The sequence below is a fragment of the Oncorhynchus kisutch genome, linkage group LG6 (assembly GCF_002021735.2).
Source record: "Oncorhynchus kisutch isolate 150728-3 linkage group LG6, Okis_V2, whole genome shotgun sequence".
Classification (NCBI taxonomy): domain Eukaryota; kingdom Metazoa; phylum Chordata; class Actinopteri; order Salmoniformes; family Salmonidae; genus Oncorhynchus; species Oncorhynchus kisutch.
Window position 1 is genome coordinate 77,781,741 of NC_034179.2, and position 16,298 is coordinate 77,798,038.

The 16,298-nt window shown below is 40.5% G+C and overlaps 1 protein-coding gene across 1 annotated transcript; it reads right to left on the minus strand.

The window, feature by feature from the left end:
• Positions 1-574: 574 nt before the first annotated feature.
• LOC109883091 (permeability factor 2-like) lies at positions 575-2,628 on the minus strand. The gene is made up of 4 exons (XM_020475139.2): positions 2,174-2,628; positions 1,690-1,822; positions 1,357-1,443; positions 575-1,060 (listed from the first exon to the last, which is right to left on the minus strand). The coding sequence occupies exons 1-4, from the start codon at positions 2,235-2,237 to the stop codon at positions 1,051-1,053; spliced, it is 294 nt and encodes a 97-aa protein (XP_020330728.1). The 5' UTR covers positions 2,238-2,628; the 3' UTR covers positions 575-1,050.
• Between the last annotated feature and the right edge of the window lie 13,670 nt (positions 2,629-16,298).

The window sequence follows — 16,298 nt, forward strand, 5'->3', positions numbered from 1 at the left end:
GTGACACAGATCGCGCTGCAAGTCCTGCCTCTCCCATCTCCTCATTGGTTTATAGAAGCAGGTACCCACGTGTCATCTCCTCATTGGTTATACCCACATGGGTGATTGAAAGACGAACAAGATCAGTGGCGGTAATGCACCTAATTTATGAAAGTTGCCCATCGCAATATCAAAAATTAAAATTAAAAATCAAATGTATTTATGTAGCCCTTCGTACATCAGCTGATATCTCAAAGTGCTGTACAGAAACCCAGCCTAAAACCCCAAACAGCAAGCAATGCAGGTGTAGAAGCACGGTGGCTAGGAAAAATATAAATATAATATAAATATTAAGTCAAGAGAAGAAAAAGTCAAGAGAAGAAAAAGCCTAGAAGGAGGAGAGATGACTAGAAACGATTCAGTTGACCGTTTTATGTGTGGATTAATTGTCGGAGTAGAGGACCTTGTGTATTTCAGGTAAAATAACAACTTGTTTATATCTCAGGACAAATTAACTAGCAACAGCAAGCTGTGATTGCATTTTAGAAGTGGAGTAATGGTTATATACAGGAAATAGAGACAGCGAGAGACGGATTTCAGAGTTGTTTTTTTTAAACATTTATTGTAATTGAATTAGATTGGAAGTTTCAACATGATCCAACAGTTTAACATGAATAAATAGACAACTAAATAAATGCATCAATAAATATACTGAGGTTTGCATGAATACATTCGTTTGAGGGTCAAGTAGGATGTGACGTTAATTCATTACGAAATCATTCCAATACAACCGGAATGCATGTAAATCTCATAATTTGATTATAACAATGAAAGGAAAACACTTTATAAATACAAATAAAATATAAGTTTAGTACATAGTACTTGGTTGTATATAAGAAACCGACTGTCTTTTCACTTAAAACAGTCTCATGCCACTCTAAATCTAGTATTCTATTTCAACCTGGATAGAAAATGATAGAATTCAGCCTATATATCTTATAAATACTTATTTGGTTTGTATCTTGTAAACAGTTCAGAATCCCAGAGTATTCATGGGATGATTCCCCCTCTTCATTTGTTGCTGTTGAGGAAAATAAAAGACTACGTTATTACAATATAATCAACAATGTCAAGTTGATTCAGAACTTTTTGTGAAGCTAGATAAGAAAATCCCCCAAGCTTAGGATAAATGAAAATTTAAGAAAATGGCACTTGAACCTAGACATATTTCTGTCAGGTGAAGCAAGTCATGCTGTATTTGCTGTATTTATGACATCATAATGTCCAATCAAACTCTTAAATGACAGTCATCCTATCTGTGTTGTTTTACCGGGTCGGTTTACATCCTTAGGCCGTACGAGTTTATATTGTACTTACTTGGCCAGCATCTTCTCAATGACCTTCTTGACCCAAGGAGCGCTGACATCCAGACAAATCTCCTGACCGCTCTTGCTCAGAGTGGCACTGCAGGACAGACACACAGCACAGTCAGACAATCATGAAACTTGGTAAAAACTATATTTTACTGTCAGCATTAGCTAATGAAATTGGATGGTAGTCAGGGAGTAGGGCTGACTAATTGAAGTTATATATTTTTAAGTTAACGTTATATAGTAACCACATTTAATGTCAACATAATATAATAACCATATTTTACAGTAAGCATTTGCCAGTGTAATATGACTATAGTCAGGAAGCAGCAGGACTCACATGATCTCAGTGTCTCTGCAGTGCGAGCTGGGAGGGAACATCTCCACCTTCTTAATGAGTTTACCAATACGTCTGCTCTCCGTCTCAATGCAGCGACATCGCAGGTCAGCCCCCATGCCTCTCAGACTCATCCCTGAAAGAGGTAAGAGGTCAAGGGTCAGCGGTAGAAGGAATACACAGTTATCCACTGTGATGACAAACACACTTGATTAGTTAGAGAGAGGGAAAGAGAGAGAGTCTTTCACGCATGACTGTAAGTTGCTCTGGATAAAAGCGTGTGTTGAATGGCATATATAAAGTATATATACAGTATATATTTCATATATATATAGAGAGAGATGCAGATGTATTTGTATGTAAAATAAGATACAAGATACAGTGCAATAAAGGTAAATAGTAATCCTACTGCTCATAACCATTATATTCATGTCCATTGGTGTCAATGCATTGAGTCAGAGTGATGTAGGTAATAATATAAACTCACCCTCAGTAATGGTCAGGAGGGCCAGGAGCACAACGACAAGGCTGGCTGACATTCTGATGCTCATCTTGGGGTTTACAGATGATCCTACTAGAAATCCTCTAATAAAGTCTAAGGTTGTTATCTAGCTGGTAAAAGGTACTGTAAAGTATTTATTGTTATATCTTTCTCTCTTTTTCAGTCCAGTTGCGAGTTCTTTCTTTCTTTCCTTCCTTCTCTGTCTGTGGTGAGTTTGAATCTGCCGCTGTGAGAAGAAAACCGCTCTGTCTGCCACTGTGGGGAGAGCTGTTTTAAAGCCGAGTCCTGGGAGTGAGTCATTGTGGCATATGGAAGATTGTGAAATCTGGGATTTGGCTGACTTTGAGGGCTTATTGAGGTAGGGAATTTCTCACTTTAACTCATGAGTGACAGCAAGACACATTGACTTGATACCGGTACCCCCTGTATATAGCCTCATTGTTATTTTATTGTGTTACTTATTTATAGATTTTATTTTTTACTTTAGTTTATTGAGTAAATATTTTCTTAACTCTATTTTCTTAAAACTGCATTGTTGGTTAAGGGCTTGTTGATTTTGATGTATCAACAGCTTTCTCATGTAACAACCTCTGTCACATCATACAGATGGAATAATGCCAAGTTAAAGTGTTGTGAAATTTTATGAAACGCTTGAGTTTTGAATGCATTGATGATTCTTTACTAAACAGATTTATTTTCTAAACTATTCATATGAGTAAAGTGCACAGCGCTATATTGCTCACTGACAACTTTGTATTAACACATTTTAGACATCGACTAATAGAACATTTCTAATGCAACCTAGCTGTGGACAAATGGCTGAAATATGCGTATTGGGTCACAAGACATTCGTCACACAGGATGGAACGTTTCAACAAAGAATCATCGCCAGTGATTAGGCTCAACAGACCACAAAACTTCTGAACCTAACTATGATATGAGGGCCAGTAGTTTACCCTGACAGCCTGGCCACAGACCCTATTTATTTTATTCTATCATTGAGAGGGGCATGATATACTGAATGTTCGCTCACCTACTGTATGATGGGGAGTTTCAATGAAGACATAGTAGGGAAAAGCAGGCAGACAACACAATGCTTGAATTTCATCCAATTTAATTAAATTCAATAATCTTTAATTAAAAGAACTACATTTTATTGTAAGTAGGGCTACTTTACACAACCCGGGCCTCTAAAGCTGACTGATGTTTTATTTACAAAAATAGGCCTACCTAATAACACTTTAAATCATCATCTCTGTGCATGCTTTACACAGAGTATAGAAAACATTAAGAACTCCCGCTCTTTCCATGATATACATTGACCAGGTGAATCCAGGTGAAATCTATGATCCCTTATTGATGTCACTTAATAAATCCACTTAAAATCAGTGTAGATGAAGGAGAGGAGACAGGTTAAAGAAGGATTTTTAAGCCTTGAGACAATTGAGACATGGATTGCGTGTGTGTGCCATTCAGAGTGTGAATGGGCAAGACAAAAGATTTAAGTGTCTTTGAACAGGGTATGGTTATAGATGCAAGGCACACCAATTTGTGTCAAGAACTGCAACACTGCTGGGTTTTTCACACTCAACAGTTTCCTGTGTGTTTCAATAATTGTCCACCACCCAAAGGACATCCAGCCAACTTGAAACAACTGTGGAAAACATTGGAGTCAACATGGTCCAGTATCCCTGTGGAACACTTGACACCTTCAGGAGTCTATGCCTCGATTAATTGAGGGTGTTCTGAGGGCAAAAGGGGGGGTTCCTAATCTTTGGTATACTCAGTCTATATCACAATCTCTGTCCACACTTTAAATATAATGTTCTGTTATAAACATTACATTCACTAAAACAGGAAGTGACAAACAATACAATATAAGCAAACATTGAGTAACTGAAATGACATTCCTCCAGACAGGCAAGGTGCCAGAGCTTGCCGTGGGAACTACACACATGAAAAGAATTCAACATGAACCAACACATCGGGCCCGTACAACTACGACATCACACCACATATGACCATTCAGCCCCATCTATGAGAGGAAGTGTGTCTTTAAATGAAATGTAATAAGATTGATGGGGTATTTTGTATAAACTCAGCAAAAAAAGAAATGTCCCTTTTTCAGGACCCTGTCTTTCAAAGATAATTCCTTAAAATCGAAATACCTTCACAGATCTTCATTGTAAAGGGTTGTAAACACTGTTTCCCATGCTTGTTCAATGAACCATACACAATTAAGGAACATGCACCTGTGGAACAGTCGTTAAGACACGAACAGCTTACAGACGGTAGGCAATTAAGGTCAAAGTTATGAAAACTTAGGACACTAAAGAGGCCTTTCTACTGACTCTGAAAAACACCAAAAGAAAGATGCCCAGGGTCCCTGCTCATCTGCGTGAACGTGCCTTAGTCATGCTGCAAGGAGGCATGAGGACTGAAAATGTGGCCAGGGCAATAAATTCCAATGTCCGTACTGTGAGAAACCTAAGACAGCGCTACAGGGAGACAGGACGGACAGCTGATCGTCCTCGCAGTGGCAGACCACGTGTAACAACACCTGCACAGGATTGGTACATCCGAACATCACACCTGCGGTACAGGATGGCAAGAACAACTGCCCGAGGTACACCAGGAAAGCACAATCCCTCCATCAGTGCTCAGACTGTCTGCAATTGGCTGAGAAAGGCTGGACTGAGGGCTTGTAGGCCTGTTGTAAGGCAGGTCCTCACCAGACATCACTGGCCACAACATCGACCATGGGCACAAACTCACCGTCGCTGGACCAGACAAGACTGGCAAAAAGTGATCTTTACTGACGAGTCGCGGCTTTGTCTCACCAGGGGTGATGGTCGGATTCGCGTTTATCGTCGAAGGCATGAGCGTTACACCGAGGCCTGTACTCTGGAGCTGGATCGATTTGGGTGGGGAAGGTCCGTCATGGTCTGGGGCGGTGTGTCACAGCATCATTGGACTGAGCTTGATGTCATTTCAGGCAATCTCAACGCTGTGCATTACAGGGAAGACATCCTCCTCCCTCATGTGGTACCCTTCCTGCAGGCTCATCCTGACATGACCCTCCAGCATGACAATGCCACCAGCCAAACTGCTCGTTCTGTGTGTGATTACCTGCAAGACAGGAATGTCAGTGTTCTGCCATGGCCAGCGAAGAGCCCAGATCTCAATCCCAATGAGCACGTCTGGGACCTGTTGGAATGGAGGGTGAGGGCTAGGGCCATTCCCGCCAGAAATGTCCGGGAACTTGCAGGTGCCTGGGTGGAAGAGTGGGGTAACATCTCACAGCAAGAACTGACAAATCTGGTTCAGTCCATGAGGAGGAGATGCACTGCAGTACTTAATGCAGCTGGTGGCCACACCAGAAACACATTATTCCATTTCTGTTAGTCACGTGTCTGTGGAACTTGTTTATGTCTCAGTTGTTGAATCTTGTTATGTTCATACAAATATTTACAAATATACACATGTTAAGTTTGCTAAAAATAAACGCAGTTGACAGTGAGAGGATGTTTCTTTTTGCTGAGTTTAGTTCATAGATTTTGCTGCAATGCTGTAAGTAGGGAAATTCATTTTTTTTCTGACCTTAAAGTGACCTCACTGGGAAAACTCAGTAACTGATAACAGAGGGCTCGTTTAAGACAAAAGCAACTGACTGTAGACAATATGTAACGGTTTTCTAGTTGTGGTGAAGGAGAGTCGGACCAAACTGCAGCGTGTAGATTTCGATCCATGTTTAATCAAACAAACGTAACAATGAATAAACACTACAAAACAATAAACGTAATGAAAACCGAAACAGCCTATACTTGTGTCAACTAACAATGCGACAGGAACAAAGACACTAAGGACAAATAGGACAATCACCCACGACAAACTCAAAGAATATGGCTGCCTAAATATGGTTCCCAATCAGAGACAACGATAAGCACCTGCCTCTGATTGAGAACCACTCCAGACAGCCATAGACTTTGCTAGATAACCCACTAAGCAACAATCCCAATACCACCACCAAAACCCCAAGACAAACACACCACAATTGCAAAAACCCCATGCCACACCCTGGCCTGACCAAATACATAAAGATAAACACAAAATACTTTGACCAGGGCGTGACACAATAGGCAAAGAGTGAAGTCAGCAACATGCATCTGCAACAGTTGAAAGTTGGACACTATAGGGACAGATCTAAATTTACTGGGGGAGGGTTGTGTTTTTTTTTATTGGATACAAGGTAGGGTAGTGCGTATTTGCCTTGGTTTACATTCACTCTTCTGTTCGTATTTTCCTTGGTTTACATTCACTCTTCTGTTCGTATTTTCCTTGGTTTACATTCACTCTTCTGTTCGTATTTTCCCTATAAACAATAGCTTGACTTACCTTTTTATATTACCCTAATAAAGTTTAGAAACGTTTGTGAAGGTTTGGTATGGTGTGGTTATTGTTAAGCTTTAGCTGCTGCAGGCCTATGATATGAAGGCAGATCGCCCCAGCTCTCCCGACCCGACCCTCCAACTGACTCAGACAGGTGAACTTGAGGTGAGGAAGTCTGTTTCAGGGCGACCAGAGTTACTCCTATAATCGAACAATGTAATGCTTATCTTAGTAAATATTCTGATCAAAAATGTACGAATTAGCCTCCTTTTGTACGTCTCTATCTGTATAGATGACGCAGGAGCCATTTGACATAAAGAAATGCATGTAGGTGTTGTAGCATGCCACCAGCAAATCTCTCTCTCTCTCTATCTTTCTGGGGTTAGGCCTAAGCTTCTCTTCCTTTATATATTTGTACATAAAACATTCTCCATTCAGGCTGCAATGGCGTCGGATAGTACAGTTCTCAATTATTTATTACAACACGGGGCAAAGGTCAGGTCGAGTGCAGGCAGAGGTTTGTAATCAGGTCAGAGTCAGGAAGGTACAGAACGGCTGGTAGGCTGAGGGTCAGGGCAGGCAGAATGGTCAGAACCGGGAATACGAGGAAACAAACACTTGAGAAACAGGAAAACGGGAAAGCACGCTGGTAAGACCTGACAAGATAAGACGAACTGGCAACAGACAAACAGAGAACACAGGTATGAATGCTCAAGGGATAATGGGGAAGATGGGAGACACCTGGAGGGGAGGTGGAGACAAGCACAAAGACAGGTGAAACAATCAGGGTGTGACAATATACAAAAGTATGTGGACACCCCTTCAAATTAGTGGATTTGGCTATTTCAGCCATGCCCGTTGCTGACAGGTGTATAACATCGAGCACACAGCCATGCAATCTCCATAGAGAAACATTGGCAGTAGAATGGCCTTACTGAAGAGCTCAGTGACTTTCAACGTGGCAGCGTCATAGGATGCCACCTTTCCAACAAGTTATTTTGTCAGATTTCTGCCCTGTTAGCGCTACCCCGGTCAACTGTAAGTGCTGTTATTGTGGAGTGGAAACGTCAAGGAGCAACAACGGCTCAGCTGCGAAGTGGTAGGCCGTGTAAAATCATCTATCCTCGGTTGCACCAGTCACTACAGAGTTCCAAACTGGCTCTGGAAGCAGCGTCAGCACAATAACTGTTCGTCGGGAGCTTCATGAAATGGGTTTCCATGATCAAGCACCAACACACAAATCTAAGATCACCATGCGCAATGCCAAGTGTCAACTTGAGTGATGTAAAGCTTGCCGCCATTGGACTCTGGAGCAGTGGAAAAACATTCTCTGGAGTGATGAATCACGCTTCACCATCTGGCAGTTCGACGGACGAATCTGGGTTTGGGGGATGCCAGGAGAACCCTACCTGCCCCAATGCATAGTGCCAACTATAAAGTTTGGTGGGGGGAGGAATAATGGTCTGGGGCTGTTTTTCATGGTTCAGGCTAGGCTCCTTAGTTCCAGTGAAGGGAAATCATAATGCTACAAGCATACAATGACATTCTAGATGATTCTGTGCTTCCAACTTTGTGGCAAAAGTTTGGGGAAGGCCCTTTCCTGTTTCAGCATGACAATGGCCCCATGCACAAAGCGAGGTCCATAGAGAAATGGTTTACCGAGATTGGTGTGGAAGAACTTGACTGGCCTGCACAGAGCCCTTACCTCAACCCAATCGAACACCTTTGGGATGAATTGGAACGCTGACTGCGAGCCAGGCCTAATCGCCTGACATCAGTGCCCGACATCACTAATGCTCTTGTGGCTGAATGGAAGCAAGTCCAGGCAGAAATGTTCCAACATCTAGTGGAAAGCCTTCCCAGAAGAGTGGAGGCAGTTACACCCAGCCAAGTGGGTGTAGCCGGTGTGTCACGTAGAGTAGGCCAGATGGCTAAACTAGATAACCTAACCTCTATAAAAATAAAAAGATGGCAGAACCGCAAAAGTTCTTCTGTGCAAAGGTGTTTATTTACAAGTGATTCCGGAACAGAAAACAGTACTGCCATCAACGTCTACCTTATGGGACAGCTTAACAACAATGCTGCCCCATCCACAGCTCAATCCAAAAAATCCCCCTTAGAGACTGGAGAGAGGCTCCTTTTGTAGGGCTAGCCCCTCCCCTCAGAACAATTAACCCTAATTAATTAATCAATTAACAATACAAACCTACATTTTCCATGAACTAAACATACTAAAGGATATACATTGCAACACGGTTTTAAACAATATCACAACATAACATTTACAACATTACTGACAATATCTTTCAATATGCCCATATGCAGTAATGAGCCATTTGGGACAGGCACTATAAAGCCAACCCAATTCCCTTAGCTCGGGTCCTTTTCCAGCATACCCAGAAGCTACAGAGATGGAGAGAGAGGAACAGAACAAACATCCACAACATTGATAAGTATAATAATTATTATTGTATCTCTCAAATATGAACATTGACAAGTGTGAAATGCATGCACCAAGACAGAAGTTAAATTGTGTGTCGACCCACATTGTTAACTTATGGTATAATGGCGCAGGGAGGAGTGATGAATATGTGTGTGCGTTAAACTACATGGCCCCACACGTACCTCTAGGGGTACCCTCCCCCACTGCTCAACTGACACAGTGGCGCACAGAACGCAAAAATATTCTTTGAAATATTTAACCTCCACACATTAACAAGTCCAATAGCTCAAATGAAAGATAAACACCTTGTTCATCTAGCCACCAAGTCAGATTTCTAAAATGTTTTCCCGCGAAAACATAGCACATATTTATGTCAAACCACCACCAAAGATAGGCTAATTTACATAGCCATTTTGTAGAACAATAGATGCAATCACAAAAGCAGGATTAAAAGAAAAATAATTCACTAACCTTTTGAAAATCTTCATCAGATGACAGGAATAGGACATGTTACAGTACATTTATGTTTTTTTCAATAATATGCAAATTATATCCATAAATCACGGTTTACATAGAAGGTCATGGTCAAAAAATGCTACAACAATGCCCGGAGAAATTATGATAACTCTGCCAGATAACAGAAATACACATCATAAACGTTGACTAAATATACATGTTCTACATATAGTTCGAAAGATACACTTCTTCTTAATAAAACAGCTGTGTTACATTTATTTTTAACGTTACAGAATTCGTTCACTTGTCAATAATATGAGACGGCGCTCATAGATTAGCAATATGGCTTCGCTATTTCGGAGTCCACAGAAACACATAACCACATAAATATTACCTTACCTTAGCCGTTGTTCGATCAGAAGTCGTGGAAGAAGTCATACTTACCAAAACCAGCGTTTGCCTTTCAAATGTGTGTCTTTGGGTTATCAAACGAGACTAATTTCGGCTGAAAAGCACTCAAAAATCTATGGGTTGCGCATCGAAACTTCAAAATTACATATTATATGTCGACTAAACTGGTCAAACTAAGTTCAGATTCGAGCTAAAACATGTTTTAATCATATATAAAAGATGTAAGCTCGAAAGGAGAAGCCTACGTCGTTTGGTGGATCTTGGAACAAAGAGAGAGAAATTGCAGACGAGCGTACGTATTATTGCGTGATCGGAGGGTTTTGCCCCGCCAAAGGGTGAGGGAGCGCGCAATCTTCACAATGACGCGCCCCATTGAAAGAGGACATCGCGCTGAAGAGATAGAAACTGTTTCCAGATCTGTAGCTGGTTGGGAAGGGTGGGGGCGATGACGTCAAAGTTGGGCCAACTTTTCTGATGACAGAAAGAGTTTGGAAGAATGGATGCCCTGTGAGTTCTTCTTTACATAGAGACATAATTTGAACGGTTTTAGAAGCTTTAGAGTGTTTTCTATTCAATAATATTTATTATATGCATATATTAGCAATTTTTTACAGATTTTTTGTCAGTTTACTATGGGCACGCATTTCTCCAACGGGGGCAGTATTCTGCCATAGCCTTAACAGGTTTTAAAGAACCAAATGCTGCCCGCGGCCAGTGACGGACTTCTACGTCACACGGTGTGAAATGGCTAGCTAGTTAGCGGTGTGGTGCTAATATCATTTCAATCGGTGATGTCATTCGCTCTGAGACCTTGAAGTAGTTGTTTCCCTTGCTGTGGCTGCGGCTTTTGTGGAGTAATGTGTAACAATGCTTCAAGGGTGACTGTTGTCTTTGTGTCCAGAGGGTCCCTGGTTCGGGGCAAGGAGAGGGACGGTAGCTATACTGTTACATGGGGACCAACAGATCCGACCTGCGCCAGGTTGAATCTGAATGCATATGGATGTCTATGAAATTTCTCAAATGTCCGGACATCTCAAATGTCTGCACATCGTGGTTTACCAGCAGCTCCAAACATCTAAATAATAAGATACCTGCCAAACAAGCTTGTAAGAACTGTACATAAAATGCCCCCTCATACTCATCTGGAGGTGCAGACATTTTTGGTCTCTATCTCTGTAATGTGTCTGTATCTATGTAATTGTACATGTACAGTGCCTTGCGAAAGTATTCGGCCCCCTTGAACTTTGCGACCTTTTGCCACATTTCAGGCTTCAAACATAAAGATATAAAACTGTATTTTTTTGTGAAGAATCAACAAGTGGGACACAATCATAAAGTGGAACGACATTTATTGGATATTTCAAACTTTTTTAACAAATCAAAAACTGAAAAATTGGGCGTGCAAAATTATTCAGCCCCTTTACTTTCAGTGCAGCAAACTCTCTCCAGAAGTTCAGTGAGGATCTCTGAATGATCCAATGTTGACCTAAATCACTAATGATGATAAATACAATCCACCTGTGTGTAATCAAGTCTCCGTATAAATGCACCTGCACTGTGATAGTCTCAGAGGTCCGTTAAAAGCGCAGAGAGCATCATGAAGAACAAGGAACACACCAGGCAGGTCCGAGATACTGTTGTGAAGAAGTTTAAAGCCGGATTTGGATACAAAAAGATTTCCCAAGCTTTAAACATCCCAAGGAGCACTGTGCAAGCGATAATATTGAAATGGAAGGAGTATCAGACCACTGCAAATCTACCAAGACCTGGCCGTCCCTCTAAACTTTCAGCTCATACAAGGAGACGACTGATCAGAGATGCAGCCAAGAGGCCCATGATCACTCTGGATGAACTGCAGAGATCTACAGCTGAGGTGGGAGACTCTGTCCATAGGACAACAATCAGTCGTATATTGCACAAATCTGGCCTTTATGGAAGAGTGTCAAGAAGAAAGCCATTTCTTAAAGATATCCATAAAAAGTGTCATTTAAAGTTTGCCACAAGCCACCTGGGAGACACACCAAACATGTGGAAGAAGGTGCTCTGGTCAGATGAAACCAAAATTGAACTTTTTGGCAACAATGCGAAACGTTATGTTTGGCGTAAAAGCAACACAGCTCATCACCCTGAACACACCATCCCCACCGTCAAACATGGTGGTGGCAGCATCATGGTTTGGGCCTGCTTTTCTTCAGCAGGGACAGGGAAGATGGTTAAAAATAAACATATCCAGGAGTTAGAATGGCCAAGTCAAAGTCCAGACCTGAATCCAATCGAGAATCTGTGGAAAGAACTGAAAACTGTTGTTCACAAATGCTCTCCATCCAACCTCACTGAGATCGAGCTGTTTTGCAAGGAGGAATGGGAAAAAATTTCAGTCTCTCGATGTGCAAAACTGATAGAGACATACTCCAAGCGACTTACAGCTGTAATCGCAGCAAAGGTTGGCGCTACAAAGTATTAACTTAAGGGGGCTGAATAATTTTGCACCCCCAATTTTTCAGTTGTTGATTTGTTAAAAAAGTTTGAAATATCCAATAAATGTCATTCCACTTCATGATTGTGTCCCACTTGTTGTTGATTCTTCACAAAAAAATACAGTTTTATATCTTTATGTTTGAAGCCTGAAATGTGGCAAAAGGTCGCAAAGTTCAAGGGGGCCGAATATTTTCGCAAGGCACTATATATATATATATATATATATATATATATATATATATATATACTGCATCAGCAGTTTTTCTATTGTTATGTCAGTCACTGACATGGTCACTCAACTACTGTAGCCCATGTCAGCTAACATTTTTTAGATTGGAAAGTGTGTCTAGCTAGCTATCTAAACGTGTGGGCCATGTTCTTCAAGGGGCCCCCATTGATTTTGTCATGCAAAAATGTGTAGAATTGCAGGAAATAAAAACTGATATGATTCTCTCCACCCAATGGAAAATGTGTAGAATTGCAGGGTATTAGCACCATGGCAAAATTAATAGAATTGCATGACATTTGTGATAAAAATGTCTGTCTGCCTCATAGTAAAATGAGTAGAATTGCACAAAATGTGTTCTCTCTGACATGTGGAAAATGTGTAGAATTGCAGAAAACTTGCTTTAAAACTACCAGGCAAGCTAGGGCCGGTCCTGATCATATGTCCAGGGTGCTGTTTGTCCCCATCAAATTACTTCTGCTATAAACTAGCCATGTTGATGTACTGTAGGTGTGAACCAACATATGCACAAATGTATTTAATCCATTTTAGATAATGTTGGTATATTATTTGCATTATTCTATTTAATGGCAGAGACTGCTGTTATATATTTAACAAATAAATGTACAGTAGAATGTAGAGTACACATTTTTATCCAGCACATTTCTGAGTTTATTGTATTAGTCAACAGAAACAGTATGTTGGATTGCTCTATTACTCTAAGTGGTAAATTATGAATAAATTGCTCTAAGTCAGGATGGGCAAATTTGATAGGGTGGGGGCCACAAACAAATCCGAACTCGTGAGGGGCTGCAGTGGCTAGTGGGTCTGCATACCCAAAGTTAATTTCCTGTTATTCTGCCATATATACAGTACCAGTCAAAAGTTTGGGCACGCCTACTCATTCCAGTGTTTTTCTTCATCTTTATTATTTTCTGCATTGTAGAATAATAGTGAAGACATCAAAACTATGAAATAACACATATGGAATCATGTAGTAACCAAACATTTGTTAGCCCAGAAATTTTTATTTTACCGGAATAACTTTTGGATATCAGATTGGCGGTAACTCACCAGCACTACCAGCATTACGACCAGGAATACGACTTTCCCGAAGCGGATCCTTTGTTCGCACCACCCAGGGCAATTGAACTTATTCCAGAGGCCGATCCAAAACAATGACGGCGAAAAAGAGGGACTCGAAGTGGTCTTCTAGTCTGACTTAGGAGCCGCGCACACCACCAACTGCTTCCGAGTATATTACTCACTAATGTTCAATCCCAGCATAACAAAGTTGACAAGATACTGTCGGAGTCGGACCAGACATCTGGATTCTCAGTTCATCGCGCCGACAGGAATAAACACCTCTCCGGGAAGAAGACGGGCGGGGGTGTATGTTTCATGATTAACGGCTCATGGTGTAATTGTAATAACATACAGGAACTCAAGTCCTTTTGTTCACCCAACCTAGAATACCTTACAAACAAATGCCGACCATATTATCACATCCTCGTATATCCCCCCTCAAGCCGATACCACGACGACCCCCAAGGAACTTCGCTGGAGTTTATGCAAACTGGAAACCATATATCCTGATTCATTGTAGCTGGGGATTTTAACAAAGCAAATTTGAGGAAAAGGCTACCTAAATTCTATCAGCATATCGACTGTAGTACTAGCGCTGGAAAAGCTAATGTCCATTGCTCATGTTTCTTGGCCCAAGCAAGTCTCTTCTTATTATGTGTGTCCTTTAGTAGTGGTTCCTTGGCAGCAATTCGATCATGAAGGCCTGATTCACTCAGTCTCCTCTGAACAGTTCATGTTGAGATGTGTCTGTTACTTGAACTCTGTGAAGCATTTATTTGGGCTGCAATTTCTGAGGCTGGTAACTCTAATGAACGTATCCTCTGCAGCAGAGATAAATCTGTGTATTCCTTTCCTGTGGTGGTCCTCATGAGAGCCAGTTTCATCATAGCGCTTGATGTTTTAATTTTATTCTTGAAATGTTCCAGATTGACTGACCTTCATGTCTTAAAGTAATGACGGACTGTCATTTCTCTTTGCGTATTTGAGTTGTTCTCGCCATAATATGGACTTGGTCTTTTACCAAATAGGGCTATCTTCTGTATACCACCCCTACCTTGTCACCACACAACTGATTGGCTCAAAGACATTAAGAAGGAAAGAAATTCCACAAATGAACTTTTAACAAAGGCACACCTGTTAATGGAAATGCATTCCAGATGACTACCTCATGAAGCTGGTTGAGAGAATGCCAATAGAGTGCAAAGCTGTCATCAAGGCAAAGGGTGGCTACTTTTGAAGAATCTCAAATGTAAAATATATTTAATTTGTTTAACTCTTTTTTGGTTACTACATGATTCAACGTGTGTTATTTAATAGTTTTGATGTCTTTCTACAAATTGGAAAATAGTAAAAATAAAGAAAAACCCTGGAATGAGTATTATATATATATATATATATATATATATATATATATATATATATATATATATATATATATATATATATATATATATATATATATATATATATATAGTTATTATTATTGCTATTTTTTTTATTGGTACACGGACCTACATAAGGGTGGGACAGCCAGTTGCCCATCCCTGCTCTAAGTGGTAATTGATGACGTCTTATATTTTTGAATGTGGTGTGATTTTTCATGTTTGCCACAAGATGGCGTCATGCCCGCTTTTGGAGAAAAGTCTCTCCTGGACACGCAACATGACTAGGTATTCTAAAATAGAAATTGCTTTGGTCCTCTGTAGTTTACATGTAGTTTGACGTAGACTCCTTGGAAATTAGCTCCTTCATAGAGATGTAATATTTGTTTATTTGCCAAAAGCTATTTGAAACTGAAGGCATGGGGAGTAAATGTAATAGCACACACAAATGACATCAGATCAAGGCGATGGTGAAAACTCTCGTAAAGCAACACGTACTGACCTGATGATTTATGAGATTCCAACCTCTTCTGGATCCCTCCTAAATGCTGAGAGTGAGTCAAGCATACACACTCACTCATTCACAGAATAATACATATGCACACACTTCCCGTTATTTCGTTTCTTACATCACTATTGTTTGGCTCAGCAGTTCCTTAAATGTGGATGAACTAGTAATTAATGATATACAATGCCTCTCACATAATGCCTGAGTCATTCCACACTGCACTGCCAAGGTTTTAAGTGGATAAACCTGAAGAGGTGTTTATGTGAAATTGACAGAAAACATCCTCAGTCTTTGAAGTGCTAGTCAATATTTCCTAATAAAAAGCATTTGTTAGTCTATATGTTTTGTTTTCAGTTTGATTAGGCTTACAAATTGAAGGGATATTTTGACAGAATTGTTAACAGAAATATGTAGACGAATGTCTGAAGAATAATAGTTTTAAATGATTTACTGTGTGCGTGTGTGTTTGTGAGTGAGAGAGAGTCTGGGGTCTGAAGAACAAATTAATGGAACGCCTATACTTCAAATGACTAGAAAGTTAATCAGCAGGGGAATTTAACTTGGGTTTAGCTCTATTTATCTGTAGGACTAAGCTGCTTTAAATATAATTTACGATGTGATATGACGATACACTACAACTTTTACGCGACAGCATCATCTTTTATGTCGCATCTAATAACAATATCGGATGGGGCGTTAACTTTCAATTGTTTCTTATAATGAACTGTCAC